This window comes from Sapajus apella, unplaced genomic scaffold (assembly GCF_009761245.1).
Source record: "Sapajus apella isolate SASKATOON/1434 unplaced genomic scaffold, GSC_monkey_1.0 scaffold13, whole genome shotgun sequence".
Lineage (NCBI taxonomy): Eukaryota > Metazoa > Chordata > Mammalia > Primates > Cebidae > Sapajus > Sapajus apella.
Window position 1 is genome coordinate 25465200 of NW_022436953.1, and position 14199 is coordinate 25479398.

General features: G+C 49.6%; 1 protein-coding gene across 1 annotated transcript in view; it reads left to right on the forward strand.

Moving 5' to 3' along the window:
* The window catches only part of BTBD16 (BTB domain containing 16), a 63169-nt gene that overhangs the window by 10964 nt on the left and 38006 nt on the right, over nt 1–14199 (forward strand). Inside the window, exons 4-5 of the mRNA XM_032281900.1 lie at nt 5413–5502; nt 6614–6728. Coding sequence (XP_032137791.1) covers nt 5413–5502; nt 6614–6728 — 205 coding nt within the window. The remainder of the gene's footprint in view (nt 1–5412; nt 5503–6613; nt 6729–14199) is intronic.

A 14199-nucleotide genomic window follows, 5' to 3' on the forward strand; every position in this document is an offset into this window, starting at 1 on the left:
GGTGTGGCTGCCTGAGATCAGAGCTAGCCTCTTTTCCAAAGAGAGGCTAATAAATTTCTTGCCCACCTTCAACTCTGAGCAAGAGAAGTAGTCTGAGACCATCTCCTGGAATGAGAGAAAGAGCTCTGAATTGATTAGTGATGGCTGCCATGCATTGACCATTCCGAAAGTGGAAACTGACATCCAGTGAGTGAACATGCTGTATCCACAGTTCCGTTCCTGCCTATGATCACCCTAATGGGCTGAGACTTTTTCTAACTCAGCATAACCAGACCACCTAAGGTGATGCAAGATTTGAGATACAAACCCCCCTGAACTCCAGCACCAAGCACTATCATAACATTGGTGAATAACGATCATAATAACAAGAAGAAAAATCAGCTACCCAAGGTCACACCGTGAAACTAATGGCAAAACCAAGAAATACATAGATGGGGCTAGTGGCCCTTCAGGTCCTGTCTGGCACTGAAATTGAGGGTCTTAGGCACCTCTCCTTCCCCCAGCTCTGTACTAACAACACGGGAGCTGAGCCATGCAGAGTCCTCTCCCCACAACCTCTTGAGCCTCCCCTGGCCTGCTATCCTTGGTTCCGCCCTCTGCCCTCCTATCAAAAAGCCCCTTTTTTTGTTATCATTGATTTTGTTCTCAGGATAGATGCCCCTGAAGAAAGTGTTCTACGGTTTGCAAAGAGCCTTCTTCAGATTGTCAAGGGAGGGTCGTGAGAATCCTGCCTCTTTGGTGGGCCTGCTATTGCCTTTCAGATGGGTCATGCTTTGGTACCCATAGCCCAGTAGTCCTCAACAGGGAATTGGTGGGTGACCTGGCTTCATGCGGAACACATGGCAGTGTCTGGAAACATTTTGGGTTGTCACAGCTGGAGAGGGAGTGCTACGGGCATGCAGTAGGAAGATGCCAGGGCTGCTGCTGGGCATCCATGGTGTAAGGGACAGCGCCCCAACAGACACGTATCTGGCCCCAAATGTTTACAGTGCCGCGGCTGAGAAATACTGTCATGGGGAGGGGGCCCCCCAAAAGAGTCCCAGCTACCTTACTTCCCTGTTCCATGACCTTTCCTCATTCCCCACGTTGGAGGGCAGCGTGAGTGCCTCTGAAATCCTACAGCTGTTAGCCGACCGCTGTCCTGGACATGTGTCATGTCCTGGGTGACCTTGTAAGACTCCTTCAGTGTCTCCCTCAAAGCCCCTGCGCCCTCGAGGCCCACACTTTACCACTTCCTCTCTGAGATGCCTGTGGAAGCTGCTTGCCTGCTTCATCTGCTAATGACCCACCTAGCAAAGGAGACGGGGGAGGAAGCTGACGAGTCTTTGAGTGGGGACGTTATTGATGCGTTTGCTCAGTGTCATTTTCTCTCCTCAGATGTGATTCTCGAGTGCCTGGGCTTCAAATGGGAACTCCATCAGCCCCAGCTTTTCCAGTCTCAGACCTTGGCCAAGCTCTACTTGGAAGCCCTGACACAGGGCAGCACATCCCCCCTAAAGGAGCTGGAGAAGCTTCTGCAAGGTATTTCCTCCCCGGCGCCCAGTGCTGGAGCCCCGGTGCCCTCTATCTTGAGAGTCCCCAGGTGGAAACATGGTTATCTGTTTTGAGACCACAGTCACTGTAGCAGTCAAGAGCAAGCCTCCTTATCTCATCCTGTGACAGCCTCAGTTTCCTCAACTGTAAAATGGGGATAATAGTCCTTAGGATGCAGCTTTGAAGAGTAGAGGGGGTATTAGGTGTGACGTTCTAGAACAAGGCCTGGCACACAGCAAGCACTCAGTACATGCCACTTACTATCCTTGTAATAACCCGAGTCTCATCTGGCCAGCCCAGGCATAGAGGCTCTACCTGCTACTTTGAGAAGAAAAACGCGCCAGGCACAGTGGCTCACACCTGTAATCCCAGCGCTTTGGGAGGCTCAGGTGGGTGGATCACCTAAGGTCAGGAGTTTGAGACCAGCCTGACCAATATGATGAAACCCTGTCTCTACTAAAAATACAAAACTTAGCTGGGTGTGGTGGCAGGCGCCTATAATCCCAGCTACTTAGCTGGCTGAGACAGGAGAATTGCTTGAACCCAGGAGGTGGAGGTTGCAGTGAGCTGAGATTGTGTCACTATACTCCAGCCTGGGCGACAGAACAAGACTCCATCCCACCCCCCCCCAAAAAAAACAGGCTATGTGGAAGGAAGGCAGACTTCTGACATCTGCGGCTTGTTTGGCTCTCAGTATGCTGGCTCGAGGCCCACATGTGTGCGTCTATTTTGTTTGTTGTCTTTGCTTTTCTTTCCTCTTCTCTTCTCTCTTCCACCTCATTCCCAAAAGAAGGTAGGCCACTTCTTTCTTTGTCTCCTCTTCTAGTCCTGACTCTCTAAGTCTTCTCCATCTGCACTGCCAGCTGCTGCTTTGGGCTACAGGTTGGGCTGACTCATAAGCAGGTGCCATGGAATATTTGAAGCCCCCAAAGCCAGCCAGCATACCAGTCAGGATGGACTTTCATTTCTGAGACATGCCAGCAGAGCCCTGTTATTCCAGAGCCAGACAGGAAGCTGGAACCCCTGGTCATTCCCCTCCCTGAGCCCAAGCCTGGAGGGAGAGCCCCGCCGCCTGCGGGAATCTGACTCAGCCCTTCCCCCCTGCGCAGGCAGTGAGAGCCAGCTCGGCTCCCGCAGAACTACAGCAACCTGGATGCTGGCTCATGAGCTTCTGTGCTCTTCTGAAGCCTTTGTCCCAGTGTCTTCAAGAGCCAGACTGGGCTCTTCCGCCTCCCCTGTACCCAAGCCAGAACACTTGCCAGGCCAACAATGAAGGGCTCTGGTGAGCCAGACAGTGAGTTCATGGAAAAGCAGGAGAGTTTGGAAGGGGAAATGGAGTTGTTAATGTGACGGTCTTTAACATGTCTAGAATGGGTTCCTAAAATGAAAATATTTGGCCCTCCTAAGACAGCCACTCTGATCCAAGCCTCCCTGCGAGAGGCTGTGCCTGGCTAGGAGCCAACAGCGAAGGTGCAGAGATGAAACCCCAGTGCCCTGGACTGTCACGACTCCAGCGTCTCCTCCGCAGCTCCATGGACCGATGAAGCCCTGGGATTCATGTCTTTCGATAGGAACAGTCACAGTCCTTCATGTGCCTTTAAAAAAGAATATACCTGACAATGGTGCAGACCTATCTCACAGTCACCATTTCCCTGTTCTTGAGGTCATCTGCATGGCTATCCTGGAATTTCTGTCCTGACCCTGGAGTGCTGGGCTCTGCAGAAATGCACAGGCTCTCCAGCTGCTCCATTTCCTTCCATGGAGAGTGGAGGAGCCGCTGTCCTGGAGAGGACGTGTTTATTCTCTAGTGTGGAATCCAAGAAGGAAGTGGCTCACTTACTAAAAACAAACTAACCACCTTGGCTTTGGAGAACCTTGGAGAAGAGTATAATCAGATTACTGATATCTTATCCAATTTGGGGGTTTTACTCAGCCTGGAGGGAATATTGAACTTCTGTCTTTCACTTACTCTGACATAACTGATTCCCTCCCTTCCCCCCTCCTTCCCTCCCACTTCCCCTGCCTCCTCCCTTCCTTCTTTTCTTCCTTCCTATGTGGAATGCTTAGCTTATGCTAGGCATTGTGCTAGGAGCTTACCATCTGAGGGTACAGACAAACCCAAAATGATGGCAAAGCATGGCAAATATCATGACACATAATATTAACCACCACCTCCCGTGTACCTACTATGTGCTGGGCACTCACGTGCATCCTCCTGTTTACTCCCTGCCATGGGGTGGATGGCAGGCTGGTGCAAGTAGATGGGAGGCCTTGTAGTCATGCTGGAGAAGAATGTGATCCGGAGTGGAGCAAGCCTGGCACTTAGTAGGGTTCTCACTCAGTATTTGCTGAATGAGAGCCAGCACAGAGCCAGGTGGCGGATGACAGCGAGGAGAGACTGAGGGAAAGGGACCCTTGCTCTCTCTTTCTTTATGGTTGCACAGGATGATGGACTTTTTGGCTCTGGCTCACATCACTTTTCATTATCTGGAAGCTTGAGCTCCCTGGCGATGGAATCCATGCGCTGCATTCATTCAGCCAATATCTACTAGCACCCGTGTGTGGAAGCCTGGGGTGGGCCCAGGGGATGGAGTGGCGAGCGAACCACCTTAGCTGAGCTGTGGGGGGAAGAGCACAACAGGGACATAGAGTAATACATGAAAGATCATGGTCAAGTTAGTCTATGAAGAAACATAAAACCAGTTAGTGGGGGAGTGGGGTGCTACCTCACACATGGGGTCAGGAAAGGCCTCTCGGAGGGAGGGACATGTGAGAAGGTCCCTGATGAGGGAGGGAGGGCAGGAAGTCCCCACCATCCTGAGGAGCATGGTGAGAGGAAGCAGGTGGGAGGATGATGGGCAGAGCGGTGGGCAGGGGCTGCAGGCCATGCGGGAGTTGGGGCTGCGAGTAGAGCCTTGGCTTTTGTGCCAGGGGTATGGGGCACCTCTGGAGACCTGAGAGCAGTGCAACTCTGTAACTCACGTTCTAGAATGACTGAGTGGATGGCATTGGCTAGCAATGAATTGGGCTACCTTTTTCCTTGGAAATCCTCGGTGGCAGGGGTCCCTAGAGTGGAGTGACAATAGCCACCATATGACACCTCAGTCCCACGTTCATCCTTCAGCAGGTGACACTCCCACCACCTGCCTCTGCACTGCCCCAGGTGCTCGGGGTACAGAAATGACTGAGGTTCACACTGCCCTCACATTGCTCACAGCCTAATAAGAGAGAGGGTTGGGGGAAGTCATAGTATGTAAAATGCAGCATGAGCATGAGTTTCTCAGTTTTGACAACGCACAGGGCGACGCAGGATCGTGGCGGGGAGTTAGGCGAGAGATACATGGGAATTCTGCACTATTTTGGCAACTTCTTATGAGTCTTAAGCTATTTCAAAATAAATAAATATTTAAAATATGTCTGTGGGCTAGGCACAGTGGTTGACACCTGTAATCCCAGCACTTTGGAAGGCCGAGGTGGACAGATCAACTGAGGTCAGGAAGTTGAGAGCAGCCTGGCCAACATGGTGAAACCCTATCACTACTAAAAATATAAAACTAGCCAGGTGTGGTGGCGCATAATCCCAGCTACTTGGGAGACTGAGGCAGGAGAATAGCTTGAACTTGTAAGTTGGAGGTTGCAGTGAGCCGAGATAATGCCACTGCACTCTAGCCTGGGTGACAAGAGTGTAACTCCATCTCACCTCAAAACTAAATACATACACACATACATACATACATACGTACAAATGCATCTATAAAACAAAGAAAATATCATGTGATACCTGTCTTGATACCTCACGGACATGCGAGGGTGATGGGTGCCTCTCACTGTGTCTTCACCATGGTTATCCATCCAGCATCATCTTATTTCCTTTACCAGCTCAATCACCTAAGAAGACCAAAGAAAGATCCCCTGTAAAGAAGATGATCATTTCCTTGAAGATCAATGACCCACTGGTCACTAAAGTCCGTATGTATACACTCGTCTATGTTCTGAGAATGCCGTTGAAAAATGGTCCTCCCAAATTTAAAAATGAAACAAGCAACAGCAAAGCAAAACAAACCAACAGTCCGCAGTGTTCAGTGCTTTCTTCTTAGAAAGGCCTGAACATTCAAAGAAAGAAGGGGTGAGGAGGCTAGGGTGACTTGGAGAAATGGAAGAAGGTGGAAAATTGCCAGAGAGGAGGTCGTCATGGAGAAAGGGTATGAAGGGCGCAGAGACTGGGAGGAAATAGAGGCTTCTCAGAGACGGACCCAGCTCAAAAGGAATTGCCCTTCCAGGCTCACACCCACCCAGGGAAACTGTGAGGCCCAGCCTTGTTCCCAAAGTGTACTTGACCTGCCTCTTCCTTTGAAGGAGCCCCTCCCCCGCCCGCCCCACCACCACCTCCCCTAACTTGGGCTCACTCTCTCCCCATCCCTTCGCAGCCACTCAGAGGCAGGTTTCTTTGTGCAACATGCACGATGTCATGTGATGGTGGTTGTTTAGGAATCGCTAGGTGAGGAAACTTCAGCACTAGTTGGGCCATTTGTTGCCAGAGGACACTGATGGCATGACAGCATGATTTGCGGTCATGCGAGACTTGGAATCAGCCAGGTCCACCTGGCCCCTAGCCAGGGCAGTTCAGTTCCTGAACCATCAAATTATTCTGGCTCTTTCTAAGAAGTCTTTAACCTTTTGGAAGTCCCCAGACTCTAAGGAGAATATGCTGTCTCTGCAGCCTCCCAAAAAAGGCACTACCTGCACATGACATTCTGTACCTATTTGGGCAGTTACATTCTTGCACAGGCCACAGACCCCAGGTTAGAGAGCCCCAAGATGGTCTCACCGCTGAGAGCAGGCTTAAGAGAGGATCCTTTCAGCAGAAGCTCAGCTTTCTTTAGCTTTACTCTCAGCTCCTTTGGAAAGGCTGGTAGCGCAGATGGTCAGCTTCCACGCAGTGCCTGCATCTGGGTCAGAGATGGTGCATTTTCTTTAAGGACCCCTCTGCCCTCCCAGCTGCAGAAGTGAGGGAGGGCCCCGGGTGGCGTCCTCTGTGCAGAGCCCCACACTGATGGCCCTTTTGGCTGTGCCTCCCCAGCCTTTGCCACGGCCCTGAAGAGCCTCTACATGAGCGAGGTGGAGATTCACTTGGACGACGTGCTGGGGGTCCTGGCTTCCGCCCACATCCTCCAGTTCGATGGCCTGTTTCAAAGGTAAGGAAACAAGGCTGACTTTGGGCAGGGCCAGGCCTTGGGGAATCGAAGGACAATTCCTGGTCCATTTGGTAGAACATTCCTCTTCACTGGGCTGAGACGTCTCGGGTGTCTTTATGCCAAGCATGGCCTTGAGCCTGAAAAAAAACTGAGACACTAATTCACACTAGCAACATACTAATTTTAACCAAATGATACTCAATTCTCGATTCACAGGAACGAAATGCAAATGGGAGGATTTCTACCAGGGGGAGAGACTTTGTGCATATACGCAGTGACTTCCTAGTAGCCCTCAAACCAGGCTTGCTTATCAATTTCACCTCTTTTCATTGTTGGCTAAAAAAGAAATCAGTCTCCTTTGAGTCAAACACATACACAGAGGCTGGCCATTGGAGGACAAGCTGACTTTTCCATCACTGTCAGTCCTCATTTTTCCTGCTCATTTGAGATAAAGTCTTGTTTTTTCTTGTAAATAATATTTTTATTGTTATAAATGTTACATATTATAGTTCTTTTGGAAGAGAGGAAAATGCAAAGATCAAAGTTAGCCCCAAAATCACCCCTGCCCATGTGAGGCACAGCCTCTCTTTTTGACATTCAGGCCCCACTGGCCCACCTAGGCTGCCAAGCAGGAGGGTTCATCAGGGTGTGTCGGGGGTGTGGAGAAGAGGTGGCGGGGAACCAGGAGGCATTCAAAGTGGGTTGGCATTGAACATGAACGTTTCCTCATCCTGACAAAGGTTGCCTGGGCTCATGGATGCAGAAATAATGAGCGTGAGAGGGTAACAGACATTGCTTGGTGTTTCTGCCTGCTTTCAAGCAGCCGTGGAAATGCACCCTGGAGGAGTGAGGGCCAGAGATCCCAGTCTGCACTGGGCTTTTCCTACAAAGTCAAAAGCAACCTGGGTCCATGCAGGGTCTGTGCTCAGTTCTGAATAAGGTGCCCTTTAGTCTCTATGTACCTTGGCTGTCTCCGACATAAAATGTGGTTCAAACTATTTGTCCTATCTACTTCCCAGGACTTTGCTGGGGATTAGGAGATGTCAGCACATAGGGCTTTGGGATGGAGTGTTTGTTTGCCTTTCAGTTCTCAGCTCTTTGCAGGGATGACCTCATTTCATCTTCCCTGCAACCCTAGGAGGCAGGACTATTACTATGGTCATTTTACAGTTGAGAAAACTGGGGTGTTGGGAAGTAAGTAACTTGCCCGAGGCTACATAGTGGCCAAGTAGGGAAGCCAGGACTCGAAGGTCGAGGGGCTCTGGAACCTGCACATCTAACACTGTGCTATTCCACTTTGCACTTTGGGTGAGGTGGTAATGTCGTCATTTGCTCATTTGTGGTTCTGACCCTCCCTTCAATGGCATTGAGTCAGGAGCGTTTTGCTCAGGGTCACTCACTTGTCAAGTTATTCACTCACACCTACATTCATTCATTCACCTGCTTCAAGGACAATTTCTTGGGCTTCTCTGGGAGGCCAAGGAGACAGTGAGGGACCAGATGGGCAGGATCCCTGCCCTCTAAAGTCCCCTGTCCAGCAGTCTCCAAGACACCGGAAGTGAATAAAGGTGAATGGAATGAAGTTTGGGAATTCCTAAATGGAAAGTGTTGTGCTATGTATTATTAAGTTCAAGTAAAATTAGTATCTGTAATTAGAAAGAGCATTTCTTGGAACTTCCCATCCTTTTTTGTATATCCCATAATATTCCTCCATTCCGTGAATGTTTATGAAAGGGTAAGTGAACCAAGTGGAAAATCATTCATGGGATTCACTTCTCTAGAATATTTTTTCTTCTTCTGGGCTTTTTCAGGGATGTGTGCCTACTGGCTTGATGTCCTGAAGACAGAGGTGGTATCTTGTAGCTTTTTTTCCTGATTCCTGATGCAATTCAATATAAAGAAGAGATCAGGGCAGGAGATGGTCTGCCTGGTTTGTTTACTTCTTAAACCTCAGTCTCTTTATCTGAGTGGATGAAGGAATGAATGAATATTCCATCTACACCAAGAGAAGACATTAGCTGCTCTGCAGAGGGAAGAGACGGATTTCTCCTGGGGATCTTACAGGTTTCGATTCATTTTTTTGTAGAGTTCACACAGTCAGATTCAATCCCACGAACGTTTTTGAGCTGGTGCCTCATTCTGGGAATCCTGAAATGACTGGGGCCGGGCCTTTGATCTGGGGCATCTGGCAGCGTTGTTGGGAATGCAGGTGCCTGGACCTCTCTGCAGAGGACAGGCATTGAGGAGGGGCCTAGAGTCTTGAAGAGGCACTCCAGTGTGTTTGGCACAGTCAGACTGTGGGGTTAGGTGGCTATGGCAGATGGGAGGTGAGTAGTTGCAGGCAGAGCCAACTGGTATAGCCTTTTAGAGCCATCTAAGGAATCTGGCCTTGACCTGAAGGTGGCGGGGTGAAAAGTCCAGGTTTTCCTGAGATTTCTCATGCCCCTTCCATTGTATGTATCACTCACTGTCAGCCCAGCATAGCCTTGTGATATATAACTAGGAAATCATAGCTCCTTTACACAGAGAATTTCTGAGCAGCTGTCTTCTGGTGCGGTCCAGGAAGGTATCTCTGGCCTGAATGCTGGAAGAGCAGCTTCCCTCTTGAAGTGGGGCCTCTGGCCACTTTCTGTCTCCAAGCCTCAGCTGCCCTACCTTAGGAGCAGACTGGAAGCCGCATCTAGCTTTCAGAACTCTCCCCCCGGCTGATCCAGAGATGAACCAAGAATGGCAGGTTCTTCATTCTCCTTTCCCCTCCCACTGCCTTGTTTTGAATGCCAGAGCAGGAAGGGCTTTGCGGATCCTGAGCCAAACCTTTCATTCCACTGATGAGCAAACACAGGCTTGCCTGAAGTTGATGGGACCTGCCCAAGATTCTCCAGATAATTGTGGTGGGGCTGGGATTCTAGGGCAGAGGTCAGGGCGGGCCTGCACACAGCTGGGCTGGGTCTTGCCTGCCTTTGAGAGGCTGATGGTGCAGTTGGCAGGGTGTGGCACCATAGGGTCTGTGTATGTGTGTGTGTGTGTGTGTGTGTGTGTGTGTGTGTGTGTGTGTGTGTGTATGTGTAACAGAAGTGCCCCAGGTCACTCTGATAGCTTCACAATGTTCAGGTACTGAATGAGACCTCACAGGTTATCTCAGCTGAGCTCCCAGGCAGTGAGGAAATCACCAGATGACTGCTTAATTCTGAATCACACATACCCGAGGCCTCCCGTCTTTAAGGGATGCAGTGTGTGCAAACAGCTTCCACTGGATGATGTTCCTTTGACTCTCATGTCAATATCTTCATTGGCACTTGGGCTAGAGTCACAGCTGGGGTTATGGCTGTCACATGTATGTACCAGCACATATGTGCACGTATGTGTATGCACACATATGCTCACACACAGACACATGGAGCACCTCCCTAGTTGTCACTTGGGTTCCTCCAGGCTCACAGGCCCAGAAGAGCATTTCCTTGCCTCCACGCAGGGCTGAACTTCCTCTGTGCGCAATTGCCTGGTCCTTTAGAATTTCTGGAAATGGCAACCCCCCCACCTGCCTGAGCCAGAGGTGAGCCTGGGTGGCTTTCTTTGCTTCTTTTGGTCTGGGAAATCTGATCATTCCAGTCCAGTCCAGCCAATGGGTTTGACAGTGTAGAAGAGGAAGCATAAGAGAAGGTGCCAGCCTTCTGGGGCATTCATTTCTCCCTGGCAACTCCAAGCCCAGCTAGTGCTCCCTGTAGGTTTTGACAGATAAAAGCTGGCACCTAAAGGCTCCTGTGCCCCATGAGGGTGGGGCCGGAGCCTCCTGTTCAGCCTTGTCACACCTTGGGCTTCACCCTCTGCTGACTGGTGAGGCCATGTGCTCCAGGAGGAAAGGGCTTCCATCTGTCCCTGGTGGCATTTCCAGAACCAGCAGCACAGGTCAGCACAGAGCTGGCACTCAGAATGGATTTGATGGGGAAGGCTGCTACCTGGCAGTCTGTCGTTTCACAGGAGATGGAGGGAGGCAAGGAACCAGGTAGAAGAAGGCATGGAAATCAAAACTAAGGCAGTATGTGGGGAGGAGCAATCAGGGTGGCTTCCAAGAGGAGGTTGTGCTGGAGCTGAGCTTGGAAGAATTATAGCAGTCAAAGGGGGAGAGAGAGGGCACAGGGCAGAACAGCAGCAAACTGGGATGGGCCTGGCCACTAAGACCCAATGCAACTTCGCTGGCTGGAGGTTTGGGTGAGCCCAGGTCATGCAGGACCTTGTTGCCACATGAGTAGGTCTCGGTCAGTCAGCAGAGCGGGGAGCCTGGGCGTGGGAGGGGAGAGTGGCAGGGTCTCTGCAGTTGAGGCTGAGCCCCTACTGTGTGAAGGATGTGGAGTGGCTGCAGGGCAGGGAGGCCAGCTGTTGAGAGGCTATGCCGAGGCTCAGCTGAGAGACCAGGAGGGTCTGAAGGAGGCAGGGGAAATGGGAGCAGGAGGACAGTAGGCTCAAGAGATAGCCAAGGTGCAGGATTGACAGGACCCAGCAGTCCTAGAAGCCAAAATGCCCAGGAGATGACAGCAGCGCCCCATGTTTCCTTAGCACAGGCTTCCCCAATACTCAAGACACCTTCTCATGGATAGAGTCGGTCTCATGGTTTGAAGGGCCAATCCTAGCACACAAGGGAGTCAAGTGCCTTGGTCCTGACCAGATTACTTATTAATTGATCGTTTCTTAACTTCTTCTAGTAAAGGCTTTGAGTGGCTTCCATGAATACATGAAATAAGGCAACAGAACACCAAGTTATTATTTTTTTAAGGAGAAAGAAAAAGATGGAAAGGCTAAAATTGTATGCTAACTCTAATAACCCACGCTCTTCCTTAAATGGGCCACATGTCCAGCTCTGGACTTGCTAGCAGCAGATAAAAAGGGAAACTTGATCAGCGACATGAGATAAAAATAAAAACTAGTTAAAAGTTTAAAAAACAAATCACTTGGCCAGGCGCGGTGGCGCATGCCTGTAGTCCCAGCTACTCAGGAGGCTGTGGTGGGAGGATCGCTTGAGCCCAGGAGTTCTGGGCTTTAGTACATTATGCCAATCGGGTGTCTGCACTACGTTCGACATCAGTATGGTGACCTCCCAGGAGCAGGGGACCACCAGGTTGCCTAAGGAGGGGTGAGCCTGCCCAGGTCGGAAACAGAGCAGGTCAAAACTCCCATGCTGATCAGTAGTGGGATCGCACCTGTGAATAGCCATTTCACTCCAGCCTGGGCAACATAGTAAGACCCCCGTCTCTTTAAAATAAAAAAAAAAAAAAAAAAAAAAAAAAAACTCTTGGGAGAAGTACAGCTACTGTTAGTATTAAAACTGTGGATGTCTTTAGCAGATGACCCCAAACAACCTAATGATCGATGTCCTCAACAATATCCATAGAATATCCGTAAATAGAACAATAAACCTTGTAATGTTTTTTCCCTGATATTGGCAAAAGCAGAACACCAAAATGCAACTCAGTAAAAGCTGCCCTTCAGGGATGTGGTTGTTGGTGGCAACGAGACCCCAGCTGCCTTCTGGTCTGGCCTCTTGAAGGATACATTTTATAATAAGTGCAGAAGGTACTAGATGTCCTTTAAGCCTCTGCCTGTGAGCAGTATGTATCTCCACTGAGCTCAGGACAACCATTGAGTGATAATGAGTTCAAAGTGATGCTTCAATATGAGATCCCAGTGGCTATTCTCTGGTGTCCTGTTCAATGAATGAACATCCTTTGAAGCAATTTTGCTGAAGAGAGGTTAATATTAGCTGTGAAAGTTCAGTCACTGAAACGTCTATGACACTAACTGCCACGTAGCACGTCAGCCACACTCCACCCCGGCCCATGCCCTTCTTGGAGGGAAGCAAGGAACCAGGTAGAAGAAGGAAGTCATGGAAATCAAAGCTAAGGGGGTATGTGGAGAGGAGCAATCAGGGAGACTTTCAAGAGGAAGTGGTGCTGGAACTGGGCCCAGACGAATTACTGTAGTTAAAGAGGGAGACAGTGGGGGCAGTGTGGAGCAGTGTCAAACTCACTGCCCTGCAGCTATGCCAGCCCTGACATCCCCTCAAAGCGTGGCACCTGCTCCTGCCCCAGGAGCTTTGCACATGCTGTTTCCTCTTCTTGGAATGCTGGTCTTCCAATCCCTGGCCTGACCAATGCTTTGTCTGCCTCTTTCAGGTTTTAAATGCCATTCTTCTGATGTCTGATCACTTTTCTGATTTGACCACACTAGGCTGAATTCCCCATTTTCTGCCTTCTCAGCACCTGTTCGTTAACTTTTTAACCCTTAACATAACTGTTAAATGTGGTTATCTGTCTGAAAGTTGACTTAACATGTCACCTCACTGGCCCATCAGTTTTGTTTTTTGCACAACAAGGACCTCGCTGGGTGCCTAGCACCTAATACGTGCTCAGTGAATAGATCCTTTATGGCTGGGTGAGCCAAATCAACGGGTCCTAGTCATAAGCACACAGAGACTTTCATCTGAAAGCTTCTCTTTGATTCCATTTGTGCACAGAGTGGAAAGGGGCTTGAGGCCCCTCTGGTGGCACCATAAGGCTCTGTACAGGAAGACAGTCCTCAGGAAGGGGGTGACCAGAGGGCCAAGTCGGCTAAAATCGAATCTTAACTCAGCACCTGGTGGCACTTCAGCTTTGAGCAGTAATCCTTGTTACTTGCTATAGGGTTTTTGTTTTGCTTTCTCCTGAAGGATTTGATCTCTGGCCTCATCTCCCAGCCCAGAGCTATTTCTAACAAGCCATGCTGGTCTTGTCCTCTGGCCAATTGTCCATATCGCTAAAGCAAGGCTCCCTTCCATGTGAAAGATCTCTGCTGCTTTTATACTGTTGTTGGGAGTGTAAATTAGTTCAACCATTGTGGAAGATAGTGTGGAAGATAGATTCTTTGAGGATCTAGAAATAGAAATATCATTTGACCCAGCAATCCCATTACGCAGTATATACCCAAGGGACTATAAATCATTTTTCTATAAAGACACATACACACGTATGTTTATTACGTCACTGTTTGCAATAGCAAAGACTTGAAACCAACCCAAATGCCCATCAATGATAGACTGGATAAAGAAAATGTGGCACATATACACCATGGAATACTATGCAGTCATAAAAAAGGATGAGTTCATGTCCTTGGCAGGGACATGGGTAAAGCTGGAAACCATCATTCTCAGCAAACTGACACAAGAACAGAAAACCAAACACCACATGTTCTCACTCATAAGTGGGTATTGAACAGTGAGAACACATGGACACAGGGAGGGGAACATCACACACTGGGGCCTGTTGGGGGTTGGGGGGCTAGGGGAGGTATACCAGGGAGTGGGGGGATAGGGGAGGGATAGCATTAGGAGAAATACCTAATGTAGATGACGGGGTGAGGGATGTAGCCAGCCACCATGGCACATGCATACCTATGTAACCTGCACGTTCCGTACGTATACCCCAGAACTTAAAGTATACTA